At 43.2% G+C, this 15,827-nt stretch overlaps 2 protein-coding genes across 4 annotated transcripts in view; one reads left to right on the forward strand and one right to left on the reverse strand.

Annotated features, from left to right (window-relative positions):
- IL6 (interleukin 6) overlaps positions 1-1,726 on the reverse strand; it is an 87,720-nt gene extending 85,994 nt beyond the window's left edge. The window contains exon 1 of the mRNA XM_081164980.1: positions 1,429-1,726. The gene's annotated coding sequence lies outside the window, so the exon portion shown is untranslated. The remainder of the gene's footprint in view (positions 1-1,428) is intronic.
- A 47-nt stretch (positions 1,727-1,773) lies between these two features.
- The window catches only part of RAPGEF5 (Rap guanine nucleotide exchange factor 5), a 128,892-nt gene continuing 114,838 nt past the window's right edge, over positions 1,774-15,827 (forward strand). Inside the window, exon 1 of one of the 3 annotated variants that reach the window (XM_081164459.1) lies at positions 1,774-2,062. In XM_081164459.1, coding sequence (XP_081020585.1) covers positions 1,874-2,062 — 189 coding nt within the window. In that variant the 5' untranslated portion in view covers positions 1,774-1,873. Of the gene's footprint in view, positions 2,063-4,750; positions 5,065-14,802; positions 14,953-15,827 lie in introns of those variants that run through there. The other 2 variants (XM_081164461.1, XM_081164460.1) reach the window with 2 other exon arrangements.

The following is a 15,827-nucleotide window of genomic DNA, read 5'->3' on the forward strand; positions in this document are numbered from 1 at the left end:
AATAGCTAGGAGAGGCATATATGAATTGCAATCTATCCCTCTAGGTGCCCACATGTGTGGGTTGAACAGAGTTTATAGACTCATCCTTGGCAGCAAAATTAAAATATAGGAATTAGGGTGTAAAGCCTTCTTCCTCCCCTCTAGCTCCATAGGGACAAGATCAGATTTTCAAAAAGGTACTAGCCCTATCAGGGCAATGATTTCAGTGACTGATAGGAAGTTTTGGAGGAAAAAAGAAGAGTGCCAATTTGGAGAAAAGATTAGAACTCATCCCTCCATTTTCCTTTTCACCTATTGAACTTGATAGGCTGGTATAATGCAATACAATCTGAATTTTAAAGGTCTGCCTCTTACATGTACCTCTATACTGGAGTTGTCTCTCAAGCAGTGGGCCGGGAACCACCTGTAGACCTTGGGCTACTTTCAGGCTAACTTTGTTGCCAGGTGCCTCTCACTTAGAATCACAGAACTGTTGAGTCGGAACGGACCGCAAGGGTCGTCTAGTCCAACCCCTTCAATGCAGGAATCTTTTGCCCAATGTGGGGCTCAAACCCACAACCCTGGGATTAAGAGTTGGTCTGCCCTGCCCCTTTGGCCTTTTGGTTGGGTCAGTGCCAGCACCAGCCACTCCTTGCATGCTGAGTATAGTTAGCCAGGAGACAGAGAAAAGGTCAAAGGTCTCCCTCCATTATTTCATCCTAAAATTGTAAGTGCCAACAGTTTGTTGTAGCATATGTGTATATGCAATACATATGTACATAACAGAACGTTGTTAGAGTTAGAAAATGGGAACTGTACCATATTGTTAAACCATTTCTACGGTTGTTGTTATAGACTGAATTTGTACCTAGTTACCAACTTTCAAGTCAGCTATGGGGCTGGCACAATAACACGTGCCTCAACTGGGACCTAGTTCACCCATGAGTGTACTAAATTTTGTTAATCTCAGAACATTAAGGGAGAGCCGTTTTGCCTTACGATAAACATTTATTGTTCAACAAATTTGTTGACGACATAAAAAATGTGAAAATGGGCTTGCCGGACTGATGGGAGGTGTGGATATTTAAGACATGGCATTTGCTGCTCATGTGCCTTGTTTACCAAGCATCAGCTAGAGAGGGATGAGCGGCACATTCTGGATTCCATTAGCAAAACTTGCTCATTGTTATTTTTTAATGGAAATAATCCAGCAAAGTGAACATTGTTATTATTTATTTCAGAACATACTTCGGGCAAGACACCTAATTTGAAGTCTCCTGTGTGATTTCCTTAGCTTTGGAGAGGAAGCGAAACGGGGGTGGGTGAGTGGAAGCACCCTTGCAGTGCCTGAAGGAGCGTTTGGGCAGGAATAGAAAAAGAGGGAGAGGTTTCAGGCAACAAGGTAAAACAGCACGTCGTGACTATTGTGTCCGCCCCTTTTCAGGTTACCTGGACTTTTGTTTGTCCCCGTCATAGCCAGGCGGCGAGAGGAACGAGAGAGAAGGGGAGGGAGGGGAAAGTGGCGGGGTAAAGCGCGCCAGGCTCCTGCCGCATTTTCCTGCTACTGTGCGACCAAGACTTCCCGCCCGGGCCTACCTCGGCTGGGGGCAGCGCAATTTGAGGAGCAGGCAGGCGTGTTTCCTCCCTGCCCCCTTCCCAAGCCCAGAAGGGAGGCGGGGGGCTCCGCTACTGCTCTGACAGCTACGAACGCCTTCGCTTGCAAGGCGCGCTTTGCATAACAAGCGAAAGGTGTATGTGTGTGTGTGTGCGCGCGCGCGCGCCAGCGGGCTTGAGTGAGGCTGCTGAGAGGCAGGAAGAGGGACGCGGCCGGAGCGAGCAAGCGAGGGAGGGAAGGAGAGAGGAGGGGGGGTGTCTCCTCGGGAATGTAGCATGCATGGCTGGGGGCTCCGTCAAGATGCAGCCCCTGTGTGACAGGGCCGACTCTCTGCTCATCGGCAAGAGCTCCGCCGGCGCCAGAGACCAGGAGCAGCAAGTGCAGCTGCGGCAAAAGCTGAGGGAACTGCCGGCGCTGCTCCGGAGCGGACTCACGCTGCGGAGGAAGAGCTCAGCCGCCGGGGGCCGGGTAAGAGTGTGTGCCCGCGTGTGTGTGTATGTGACCGGCCGTATGCCTCCAAGGTAGGGGATCTGCCCTGCATTTGGTAGTTAAGCCCCCACCCCCACCGGCCTCCACAGGGCAAAGCCTTGGGGAGTTTTCTCCGTGCGCAGGCTTTGCACTTTGCAGGGGGTATGGAATGGCAACGCGACGCGCGAGACTCTTACATACATAAAAGAATGGGATTGGGCATTGGGATTGAAGCTGCAGCCCTATATATATATTGGTACCCTTGCACAAATCTCGTTAAAGTCTGTGGAATTTGCACAGTATTTGTGGCGATTCTGGATTCTGGGGCCTTGAATTCCCAAACATGCTGAAGTTAGAGTCAACGTCCTGTAGTTGTGGTCGCGGGTTGGAAGGAGGCCTTGCTCTATATGGTATTCTGGCTGTGGACAGAAAAAGAAGAGTAGAGGAAGCCACTGGCTTATCTGAGGAATGATTTACTTGAGAGAAATTAGGCTTGCAGACCCATCTTTGGCATGCTTACTCAAAAGTAAGCCCTGCTGTGTTCATTGGGGTTGTCTCCCAGGTAGGTAATCATTGGTAAGATTGGTTCTTGTTGTTAGAAATCATTGTGGCACCTTGGAGACCATTTGGTTTATTGAGTCTATTCCCTACACTCAATAAACCAGTTAAGGAGTAAAATGTTGTGCCATTTCTGAATGTTTTGCTGGTTTGCAGTTTAATGTGCTGTGGTGCTCAGTAGAACTTATTCCCAGGCAAGGATAATAGGTTCTTCTGGTCATCATCCCCTGGGACAAAGTAGCATGTGAATTGGTTGATCATAGATACAATCTATGAAGACAGAAAATGAGATGGTTGGACAGTGTTCTCGAAGCTACTAACATGAGTCTGACCAAACCGCGGGAGGCAGTGGAAGACAGGAGTGCCTGGCGTGCTCTGGTCCATGGAGTCATGAAGAGTTGGACACAACTAAACAACAACAAGATACAATCAGCAGCAATTCTCCTGGTCCTTGGTCAAGGAAATTTCTACTGGCAGTTTATAAGGGTTGTCCCTGTCAGAGCAGATAGTTACCGTACCTTGTGTCTACTGGCCCTACTTGTTTGCTCCATCCATCTTTGATAGATGTATAGTATAGATTCTGTATTCCATTGATGAATCATCTGTTAATGGTTAGGGCTGCAATCTGATCAAATAATTTTTAGCCATATCTACTGTTTACATTTGCATATGGTAATTTTGCATATACAATTCTGAAGCAAGAAGCATGCATTGTTTTTGGATGATGTATACATGTGCTGTAGCATGCATCATCTTAAAAGAGGCATTCTTTCTGTAAGTTTGTGAGAATGGGTAATACTTCTTAAGATGTTGTTTGCTATTTGCAGTTTTTAGAAGTACTTGTATTAAAAATGTACTTGCTGGGGGGAAAACATGTCTATTGCAATTATGCATCTCTGTAAAGAAGTCCTAGGTTGTCTTTATGATCTCATTCAATCTGTAGACATAGAATCATGGAATTGTAGAGTTGGAAGGGACCATGAGGGTCATCTAGTCCACCCCACTGCAACGCATGAGCATTTTGCCCAAAGTGGGGCTCAGACCCATAACGTGCAGCTCAAACCCTGATAATCTAATGCTCTACTAACTGAGCTATCAAGGCTCATAAAACAAAGCTTTTTTCACATGTAACTTTAATACTAGACGTAGTTATGATTAATTATAGCTGAATTATGTGATTATATCACCCATATGTTACATTTGATGCCACATTCATTGCTCTGAAAGTCTTCTTAGGGATTGTTCATAGCTATAACTGTTCACTTGGATCTGACATTTGGGAACATGTGAATAGTTCAGGTTGGAGGCAAGATTCCTCATGGGGATAGGTTACCCATGGCATTTAAATGCTGTTGTATGTAAGTTGTTCATATGTCAGAATAATTATCTTTAATATTATATGCGTGCCCAAAGCTCTCTTCAAACAGTAATTACATATGAAGATTATACTTGTATGGCATCTAGAAGCTTTGAAACGAGGTTGCTCAGAAATAGCATCCTAGTTAAGGCAGACCTTCATTAGTCTATGAGTTATCAAAGCGTAATTGTTGTTGTCATCTCCCATTTTGCAAGTAAGGGCATCCGGATATTTAGCACAGGTACATGACAATTGCAAGGCATCTGAGTGACAGAACCGGAAACGTAGCTAAAACTCCTTGCCTCCCAGTCATACATTTCAGAAACTAGCTATTAGTCATAAGTTATGTGTACACAAACAAGAACAGATGAAAAATAAATTGTAAAGTTGGCAGCCTGATATATGTGGATGATGTGGCTTATTTTGTGTCTACAACATCAGGCAGACGTCGTTTACTCATTAGGCAATCAAAACATTCTGAAAACTTGATCAGATATAGGTAAGAACATAAGAAATGCCCGCTGGATCAGGCCAATGGCCTATTTAGTCCAGCATCCTGTTCCCACAGTGGCTAACCAGATGCCTGTGGGAATCTCTGAAAAATGACCTGAGCACAAGCGTCCTCTTGTGGTTTCCAGCAACTGGTATTCACAAGCTGTACCCATTATGACCAGTAGCCATTGATGACCTCATCAATATGTATGCATGTGCTCTGATCACAGTGGAAATGGAAATATAGATCTTTACAATGGGAACATGTGACGCTTTGACTTGAAAAAAGCATAAAGACTGCATAGTTCTCCGACTTCCAGATTGTTGCCTCTGGTTGCCTATCCTTAACGCTGGCAGCACAGCAGCAGAAGAAAGTTTCAGGCTTGATTAACAAGTTGGGAGACCAAACAGTGTATGCTAGTTTTATTGAACTGGGTAATTTTTGAAAAAGACAGGAAGATTCTACACGGTAGTTTTAATTGTGAAACTTTTTGCAATGGAAATGCTAGGAAGGAAGGTTATCTGCGGTTTCTCAAGGGCACTGGTATGACGACGACTCGAACAGCAAAATCAAAGAACTGTAGAGAAGTCCAAGGTGGAAATTATTGCGCTGCAATTGGATTTAATGCCCTCTATTAGCTGCTAGTTGTGGGAGACGCTGTACACAGGTGGCAAAGCATTTAGAAAGTACTGAAAGGTATGATGGATGAGATGTTGAGAGACTCGGCCCTCAGCCAACCTGGCATGTTGTGACATGGCTGTGGACCCACCCACATGTGAGCTTGACCATATAATGCAATTGATTTATGTGGGAGTATAATAAGGTGAGGCTTAATGAGCAGCAAGGGCTCATGCATACATGCATGCATACATGCTGCTGTAATTGGATGCTGCTAGCACTTTGTGCATGCTGATGTGTGGTTATTGTTATTGCTATACCCCAAGTATTAATTATGAAGCTACGTGATAGCAAACATGTGTTGAAGACCAAGAGAACCAGGGAGTCAATGTGGCGTGGTGTTTAGAGAGCTGGACTAGGGCCTGGGAGACTGGGATTCTAGTCCCTCCTCAGCCATGAAGCTAACTTGGTGACCTTGGGCTGGTATCTTTCAGCTGACCTACCTCACAGGGGTGTTGGGAGGATAAAATGGGAGGGGGAGGGAGAGCCATGAGCTCCTTAGAGGAAATGTAGGCTAGAAATGCAATAAACCAACCAACCAACCACTTCCTATATTCCTTTGTTGTAGGAAGGCAAGGGACCACAATCTGTGCTGCAGATAGTGCAGGGAAAAAAACCATGTGTCGATCAAGTGTTGTAATGCTGGTATTTTCTGTTGAAGCTTATTTTGTATATGTGAGGCCTATATCTACTGCTACACCTGTATGCCATATTTTGTATAGAAGTGTTAAATAAAGGGGATAATTGCATCCTGTTGCTTGGTCTTGTGAGAGGCATTTTGTTTTGTTTTCATAATATAGTCGATTAATAGGTTTTATATCTAAGATATTCATTGTATGGTTTGCATTAGTGCATGGAAAACCTTAGGTCAGTAGATTAAGCCAGTCCCAATGATTGCATGAATATTTGAAATGGGTGACTTAGTTTGTACAGAAGTAGCATTTCCTTTGAAGCTGTAATTTATATTGGTGGCCTTTATTTTTTTATTTTTGTACAGCCTGAGCGTTTATTGCCATGGAGATTCCATTTGGATAATTTGTAGCAGGTGTCATTATGCAACTAAAAATAGACCCCATATGTATAATACTGAGCTTTTCTTATTGTAATCCTCTATTTATGTATTCCCTAAGTGAAATAAATCAAGATTAGAATCTCTTGGCTTTTTCTTTACCCTTTTAACTGGTCCTTGCAGCAACCGTTGAAGTACATGAACAAAGGATAAAATACCGGTACTTCTATTTCATTTCAGATATAATCAGCAGCTAAGGTTCTTTCAGTTGTTAAATGTTGCTAACATTTCTTCCTTTTATGTTGATCTAAAGTAGAACCAACACTCCCCACACTTTTAGTTAATTATCTCTCTTTTGCATTGTTTGGATTAATGTGAATTTCAGGGGTGGGGAACCTTTTCAGCCTTCTGGACCAGATCCTTGGCTCCCTCACTCCTTGTGGGTCACTTTGACATGTGGCATGGCTGCCTACCTGTCAATCAACTGGAATCACCATGGTGTCAGTTGAAGCAATTTTCCTTTGCTGTGTAGCTTGAGATCAAGTTTGCCTGCAAAAGAATATTCTGGCCAATCCCATCTGAGTTTGATGTCATCGATGATCAGCTGATCTGCACGGTCTTCAAGCCTCTCTTTCGGTGGGCATTGACTACATTCAAGAGTTCCCTTTTATCAGTTTAGTCAATTCCAGTAGGGCTTGAAGATAGATAGCAGCGATCAATTTGGGCAGGGATTGTTGGCTAGCCTCCTACATGTGAGGTCTCGAGGGTGGCAACATGAGAACGGGCCTTTTCTGTAGTGGCGCCCTGTTTGTTGAATTCTCTCCCCAGGGAAACTCGCCTGGCGCCTTCATTATATATTTTTAGGCACCAGGCGAAAACACCTCTTCAACCAGGCCTTTGGCTGATTAATATTCTACAGTCTTTTAATTGTGTCTGTGGGAAAGGGGGGTTATTGTTTTGCTGTTTCATTTTACTTATTCTCATGTTTTTAATCCTGTATTTTATTCCGTGAACTTCCCTGGGATCTTACGATGAAGAGTGGTATCTAAATCTAATAAATGAATAACATAAAATAGACTTACTTCCAGGTTAAGACTGCAATCCTATAAGTATACACAATTAACATGTAAGTACGGTAAGTCCCATCAAGGGCAGTTGGTCTTACTTTTGAGTAGCCATGGATAGGATTCTCACATTCAGCTTCTATTTCTGTCTTGCATTCTACCTCTACCTGTCATCCACCCACGTCTGAAATTTTATTCTGAAAGGTTCTAAGATAGGTTACAAAATGAAAACAAAAACAAAAGAAAACCCAGTGTCATTATTCACAATGTAAATAGCATTGGAACAATTAAAATCCACAAAAATAGACAATATAATTATAATATGATAATGTATTTCCATTTTTCAACTGCTACTTTTGGAGTTCCACTGTTGAAGGAAGTAAACTTATGAATACCGCTTTGGGAAAGTGTTCTTATGGCCAGGCCCTGCTTGTGGGGTTTCTGTAGGCATCTTGTTGGCCACTTTGAGAACAGGATGCTGGTCTTGATAGGTTATGGGCCAGATCCAGCAGGCTTTTCTTGTGGTCTAACTAGTCACATTTTCTATTTTCCATTAAATTTAAATTATTTATGTATCAATTTTTTAAAAGTTTCTGCTGTTCTTTCATGTTTTAATTTTTGTATATTCATTTTTCACCTTTGCATTCTGCTGATTCTTTACTCATTAAGTCTCATATTTTTCTTTTGTTACTATGCTTTAAAAATATTTTATTTCTCATTATAATATTTATTGTATCTTTAGCAAAACAAACAAACAAACAAAAAAACACACACATGAGAAATGACTGCCTGCTGGGTCTACTCCTTAGTAACTCTTTAAGGAATTGCAGCCTTAGAACAAATTCTGTACAGCCTTCCTAAATCTAAAAATACTACTAAATTCTTTAGTAGTATTTAATTTCGTGAGGGAAGAGATGCTGGGACCGAAGCTTATCAACACCCTAATCCCTGGTGTACTACTTTCCCTCTTATTTACTCAGAAGTAAAGAAAATGCAGTCTGAACATGTTCTGAGTGGATAATTTAATCTGTTCATATACCAAATTTAAACCTTTACATTGGAAACAGACACCAGACTGGGCTCCAGTGATCCCATTTAAGTCCAGCAACAAACCCATAAAATAAGTTTCAGTGAATGTAGATCAATGTTCCTCTTTAAAAAAAGAAGAGCCGGAGCAGGAGCAGGATAGGACATGATTTTCTCTCTCTCTTAGCCAGGATGCCAAGTTTAGTGTCTCCACATGCAGTGCCTAGCTTCAACTTGTTCTGTGTTCACCCCTTAGTACATGGGTCACCAAACTTTTTCAGCAGGGGGTCAGTCCACTGTCTCTCAGACCTTGTGGGGGAGTTGTACTATATTTGGGGGGGGGGGAATGAATGAATTCCTATGCCCCACAAATAACCCAGAGATGCATTTTAAATAAAAGCACACATTTTACTCATGTAAAAACACCAGGCAGGCCCCACAAATAACCTAGAGATGCGTTTTAAATAAATGGACACATTCTACTCATGTAAAAACACGCTGATTCCCGGACCATCTGCGGGCCGGATTGAGAAGGCGATTGGGCCAGATCCAGGCCCCAGGCCTTAGTTTGCCTACCCATGCCTTAGTAGCTTCAAGCAAATTTCTACCTGTCTTTAGTGCTGAGAGTGCTTTCCGTTTGGACTGACATGGAGTACAGTTGAAGCATAACCGTACTGTACTCATTCATGGGTTTTGAAACCATAAACTTTTTCCTCTTAATTTTTAATTCTGAGGAGCAATAGATGGATAAAGTTTGGGAGAGCATGATTATATGTAGAAACTTATTCAACAACCCCAGTTGTTGGTTTGTGTTAACATCTGAAAGCCCTTGACTACCCTAAATAGTAATTGTCCAAACAGCAGCCAAATAGTGAAGCCACTATAAGTCTTGAATACCACTTATTCTCTTTAATCAAGGAAAGAGATGAAGACCTGCAATTTATTCAAGACTCTGCATCTTGACATTTGAAGATGTGAAGCAGAGCTCAATTCCTTTTTAAGTTGAAGAACAAGATTTTGATCTAATGCTGAGTTTGGTGCATATTTACAGAAAAATTAACTTGAGTCAGCTGCTACAAAATACACGGAGCTTCTTGAAATCTAAACAGGTGTTCTTCTTGAGCCAGTTTTTGTTGACTTCTTCCATGATACCAAAGCTAACTTATCGCATTAAGTAAACATCCCGAAATAGCCGAGGTGTTTAATGTGCATATTTTTTGAAGAACAGCTGACATAGCTGCTGTTAGTTTGTTTTTCATTAATACTGAAACAAAACAAGCCACACTAAATCTGAAATAGTTGAATCGGCCCAGTTTTTAAAAGTAAAACCCAGGTCTGTTGGTGTTCTTGGTACTTCAGGTTCATCAATCCAGGAATAACCTTACAGGTTCTGTGTCTAGTTTCTTCTGTCTGGTCCTCTTCCTCTTGTCTGTATCACTTGGATCTATTATGGTGGAATGTCTCTGCCTCTGTATATAGTTAGGTCTGGTTAACATGTGTTGCAACGTTTTCTCTTGCAGCTGGGTGGATGCTGGAGCTGATGGCCTCTTTCAGCCTTTGAACTCTTCAGCTAAGTGTGATATGAACCTCCCAACACATCCACACACAGCAGAGTCTCTGAAATTGCTTATGAGCCGAGATCTAGAGCAGGGGTAGGCAAGGTGGCGCTGTGGTCTAAACCACAGAGCCTAGCGCTTGCTGATCAGAAGGTTGGTGGTTTGAATCCCCGCGACAGGGTGAGCTCCCGTTGTTTGGTCCCAGCTCCTGCCAACCTAGCAGTTCGAAAGCACTTCAAAGTGCAAGTAGATAAATAGGTACCGCTCCAACGGGAAGGTAAACGCCGTTTCAGTGTGCTGCTCTGGTTTCACCAGAAGCGGCTTAGTCATGCCGGCCACATGACCTGGAAGCTGTCTGCGGACAAACGTTGGCTCCCTCAGCCAGTAAAGCAAGATGAGCGCCGCAACCCCAGAATCATCTGTGACTGGACTTAACTGTCAGCAGTCCCTTTACCTTTACCTAGGCAAGGTTTATCTTTCCTGGGCTGGATCAGTCCCACGGAGATCCCTCCATGGGTTGGATGGCGCGTGCACACCCACGTTTTTCAGCATCTGTGCATGTGTGCCTGTGAATTCCGACATCTGCGCAGATGCGATTTCCAGCGCTTTGGAAGTGAGTCCCCACGCTGCGCTGGTTTAGCGCAGCGCATGAGCAGGCGGCTCGGTTCTGGGGCAGCTCATGGGCCAATCAAACAACCTCTGCGGGCTGCTTCTGGCCCATGGGCCTTAGGTTGCTGACCCCTGATCTAGAGAGACCACACAAAGGCATTAAACTATTGAACCCCAATCAAACTGACGTTAGTTGTAGCTAAGACTGCCATTCTGTGCATGCATACTTGGAAGTGAACCCAACGGATTGGGATTTATAGAGAGCCAGTGTGGTGTAGACAGCCAGTGAAGTGCAATGGTTAAAGTGTTGGAGTAGGACCTGGGAGACCACAGGTCAAATTCTCACTCAGCCATGAAGCTCACAGGGTTACCTTGGACCAGTTGCGGTTTCTCAGCCCAGCCTACCATCCTACCTGCCTAACCTACTTCACAGGGTTGTTATGAGGATAAAATGTGTAAAGAGATAACTTTCAGCTCCTTGGAGAAAAGGTGGGACCTAAACATAAACAATGGATAAAGTAGCATATGAGTAAACCTGAATAGGACTGGACTGAAAGCAATGGGATTTAACCTATTCACCAAGTGGTTTTATTGAGTTTAATAGGAGTTCGTCGCAACCAACTTTAGTGGATGAGGGCTCTTGTTCTTGATGATAGCTTAAATTCAGAAGGGGCATGCGTGTGGGGATATAGTGCACTACCCTGAGACACATTATTAATGAGCTGCTTAAAGATAAATACAGTGTTTTAACTACTAAAGACTGCACAGTCCTATGCACCCAGTGAATGTAGAGATAGTGACTTCTTAGTAAATATGCTTAAGGTAGTCCATTTTCCATTACAGTCCAATGTGTAAAAATAAAAAAATTCCTTCCAGTAGCACCTTAAAGACCAACTAAGTTAGTTCTTGGTATGAGCTTTCGTGTGTATCTGAAGAAGTGTGCATGCACACGAAAGCTCATACCAAGAACTAACTTAATTGGTCTTTAAGGTGCTACTGGAAGGAATTTTTTTATTTAGTCCAATGTGTGATCAGCCTCCGCTTTTAGGCTTCAGTGTTAATTCACTGGAAGACAAATTTCAGTCTGCCATCTGAAAACCAGAGCAGCTGTCTGAAACACAGTTTAGGAAACACAACATACAGATTGTTTTTCAAGTTTTAAAAAAAACCTGTTTACTGAATGTTTTCTGGTATACTGCCAAAACTTATTCTTTGATCTGTTCTTCTCCCTTCTAAAGTACAAAAGCTACAGAATAGTATATTACTCAGACACTTCTAAGGTGAACCTGACATGGGAATAAAAGTAGCGAATATTTTACTTGGCTTCCTCATTATTCCTTTCTTGATGGTACTGAACGGAATTACCCTTTCGCGACCAGATCAAATCTTTATGGTTAGCCGTACCATATGACTCCCACCGCACTGCCTGGTTCATCTACCCTTGCCTTGAACTGGGACTCTTTGGTCTTCCAGTTTGTCTGACTTCATCCTCTGTCCTAAGCCTTTTAGTGCTTGTTTCCAGCATTGTGGCATCCATCCACTCTACCTCTCTTTCAATTCTATCTCCATGGGCTCCTTACTTTCTCCTGCTCCTTTTGGAACTACCTCTCTAGACCAGGCCTACCTGCATGCTGTGTTAATTGTGTGGATTGTTTTTAGCCCTTTAATCCTAGGTAGAGGTATGTGACCTGACTTTCATAGGCACTACAGTGTGTAGGGAATCACAACCAAAACAGTTGATAGAGTGCCGTGGGAGTTTTTCCGCTATCACTGACAGCATTCTTTTTATCATAGAATTGTAGCATTGGAAGGGACCCTGAGGGTCATCTATCTAGTCCAACCCCCTTCAATGCAGGAATCTCAGCTAGATGACACGTGGCCATGCAACCTTTGCTTAGAAACCCCCAAAACCTGCCTTATGGGACTTTTCCAGGAATGGCCTTTAGTTCAGAGAAAGCAACATAGGCAGCTATAGTATCACAATAAAGCAGAGCAGGGGGAAGCTTCATTCTGAGCAATGTGGAGCTAATAGATCCTGTGTTGACACTGAATTTTGATAGCATCTGTTCAAGGAGACTTTGTATTGGTTTTGAGAGATGCAAGTGGCCTTTGATCTGTATTCAGATTGCTTTTTCGGGGTCCCCGGAGGAGACTCAGCAAAGGACTTCGGATGACCAAGTCCCAAACATCAGAGAATAGTGCATATTCTTGCATATTTACATATATAAGTGGCACTGGCTGCCAATTATCAGTAGCTACCCTGCTAAGTTCCAAAAGCTGGTTTTGATGTATAAAGCCCCGTTCACTTTGGACCAAGATACCTGAAAAATAGTCTCACCTTTTGCGTATATTAACCTGATTACTATGTTCTGCAGGTGAGGGGCTTCCATCTCATCAGCAGGTCTATGCCTCACAATACAGATTCTTGGGACTCAGGAGACAAATGAGGGCTGAAGTCCTCAGATGCAAGTTGGAGCTAGAGCACATTTTTAGACAACGTTTCAGTATGCAAGGAATCTAATAGTGATTTCAGAGCATATTTTGTTTCAGAGAGGTTTCTTTTTTTATTATGGAGCCAGAATAAATTTCTGCCCTTATGCTACTCTCAAACTTTCCCACTCTCTATTGTATAGATAGAATTACTGCAACCCCCTCTGTATCTGGTCAGAACTGAATTCCATTGACCTCAGTGGGGCTTACCTCTGGGTTAGTGGGCATTGGATTACATCCTAAATTGGTTAATGATGGCATTTAAAATTTAATTTAAAGTCAGAGTATTTTCTCAGAATTTCATAAGCATTTACTGGCATAGCTTTAACATTAAATTGAAAAAACGAGAAAATATTGCTGGACCTTTTATCTCCATTTTGATTCTTCCTATTAAACGCTTGGGTGTACTTTATGGGGTATGTTGCAATGGATCTCTTTCTCTCTCGCACTGCATCTTACAATGGGTTTATGAACACAATTCCCTGTGCATTTTGCTGCCACTAATTTCCCTTTCTGTCAAAAGAATTGAATGACCTCACCTATGGCAGGATGTTGGAAACATGATGTTAAAAGTAGAGGTATTTCTGTCTGAATGTTTGGAGGTCCATTATTGCAAAAATGACGTTGGAAATTCCTCTTGGTCTTTCTGTTGCAGGCATTTCCTTCCAGAGTTTCCCTCTCTTTGAGGAAACGACTTCACTGTAATCTTAGAGGAAGTAAGAGGATGTAAACTCCTGATTTCCATTTTTGGTGATACTTTACAGTTAATTAAAAAAAGCACCCAAGGAACTCTCTATTAGCTTTTGTAATAGCAATGGTGTCTGTCTAGTTTTGCCTGAATGGCATTTCACCATTATGTCACCATTATGACTATATAGCTCCTGAGTAGAAGTGGATTAAAAAGAATGCAAAAAAATTGGCTTGGAGTTGACCAACGAGCGGCTTGTGCCTTCCGTAACATATCACATGGAGCACCATAAGCATAAAGGAGAAAAGGGGATACAGTGGTACCTCGGGTTAAGAACTAAATTCGTTCTGGAGGTCCATTCTTAAACTGAAACCGTTCTTAACCTGAGGTACCACTTTAGCTATTGGGGCCTCCCGCTGCCGCCATGCCGCCACCACACGATTTCTGTTCTCATCCTGAAGCAATGTTCTTAACCTGAGGTACTATTTCTGGGTTAGCGGAGGCTGTAACCTGAAGCGTCTGTAACCTGAGGTACCACAGTATGTTCTACTATGAAGCTGCAGCTCTAGCTTCAGAGTTGAAAATACATGAGACACCTCAAGACCACTTGCCGTTGACCATAATCACAGTGACATGTAGCTCTTTTTAGGTGGCTTAATTACTTTGGCAACATAAAAAGTTTACAAAATCTGTATTTCCCCAACATGGATGTGTATGTATATCCATGTCTTTATTTTTACCTATATAATTAGGTGTATGTGTTTTTTAGTGCTCTCTTGATTTGTTTTTCTTCTTAGAGTTTTAAAAAGCATGTATGTTTTGAAAACTGACGTTGATTTATAGATTTGCAGTATCTTGATTTTAACAGAGTAGGAAGCCAGTGACACCAACTGCTTTAAAGTGGGCTAGGTGGAGAGCAGTAGGCGACAAGGCACTCAAATCAGATGTGCTTCTCATGCATGGAGTACTCGAAAGGTATGTTCCATGGCATGTTGGGACTTGGGTTTTGATTTGGGGTTGTTGTTTTTTTTGTTCTGCCGTTCTGGCAGAGCTGAAAATACTCTTACCCACAGGGAATGTAAAGAACGATACGCTGTAATCCAAGAAAGTGGATCAAAGTGCAAATGCTTGCCAGTTGGATTTATAAATCCAATATCTTGCACAAGTGCTTTCACTCAGTTTCAATTTGCTCAATTTATGTGGGCTGCTGCTGGAAGAGATAACACAATGCTGAGGAAGAAGAAACAAAAGGGACGGGAAGTTCTTGTATGGAACGCCATGATTCTACCCAAAGTGCAGCCCTTTCTAAGGATGTTCAGCAGTTTGGCTGGCAGAATTAGGGAGTTAAGGCTGTTAAACAAGGTAGGGCAAAATGCAACAAAGAGAAAGAAACACAGCCTTGCTTCATACATTGATACAGTGGGATAGCTTCCACTTGAAAATTTGTGTGCCGTTCCGCATGGGAAACTTCGTGGCTCTGTGTGTGATTTTGATAATTTAAGCCAGTGGTTTTCAACCAGTGCGCTATGGCACCCTGGGGTGTCTTGAATGATAGTCAGGGGTGCCGTGGACAACACTGGCCTCTGTTCACTTTTCTTTTCCTCCGTCCTCTGATGCCCTTTGAGTCTCTGCCTCCCAAAGGCTTGTGTGACTATTTGTTGCAGCAGCTCTGGCTACAAGCTCCCCAGGCGAATGGTTCCTCTGGGGCTGGCCAGGGGGTGCTGGTTGCCAGGAACTGAGGTGGCCTTGATGGAAGCAATTGGGTGAGGGAGCCCAGCCAGCCAGTCCACTAGCCCCAACTCTTGGGAATGGACAGACAAGTGGGAGGCCAGCCAGGCAGGGTGTTCTGGCCTTTCTTGTACTTGCTGTGTGCAGTACCTGCCTGGGAGCTGAGTGCCCGGCACAGAAGGGGAGCCTTTCCGCCATGCTGTGCCGGCAGCAAGATGGTAGTCTCACGTTCACCTTCATCCAGTCCCCGCTGGGCCTCTAAGGCTGGGGGCATCTTCTTCTGAGGCCTCTATTGGGTGGGGTGAGGAGGTGCCCCAGGCACTCCAGCAGCTATCTAAGCCGCTGCTGCCTGGATACACCAGTGATTGAATCTGCATGCAAGGAAGATGATCTGTGACCCTTCCCTGTGGGAGCTGCAGCTATAATTCTCTCCTCTGGCCTAATGGGCCCAAACAAGTTCAGTCTTTGGGGGAAGCGGGGTGTGTATTGTTTAGGTTTAACTCTTCTCT

The sequence above is a fragment of the Podarcis bocagei genome, assembly GCF_964188305.1.
Source record: "Podarcis bocagei genome assembly, chromosome: 12".
Lineage (NCBI taxonomy): Eukaryota > Metazoa > Chordata > Lepidosauria > Squamata > Lacertidae > Podarcis > Podarcis bocagei.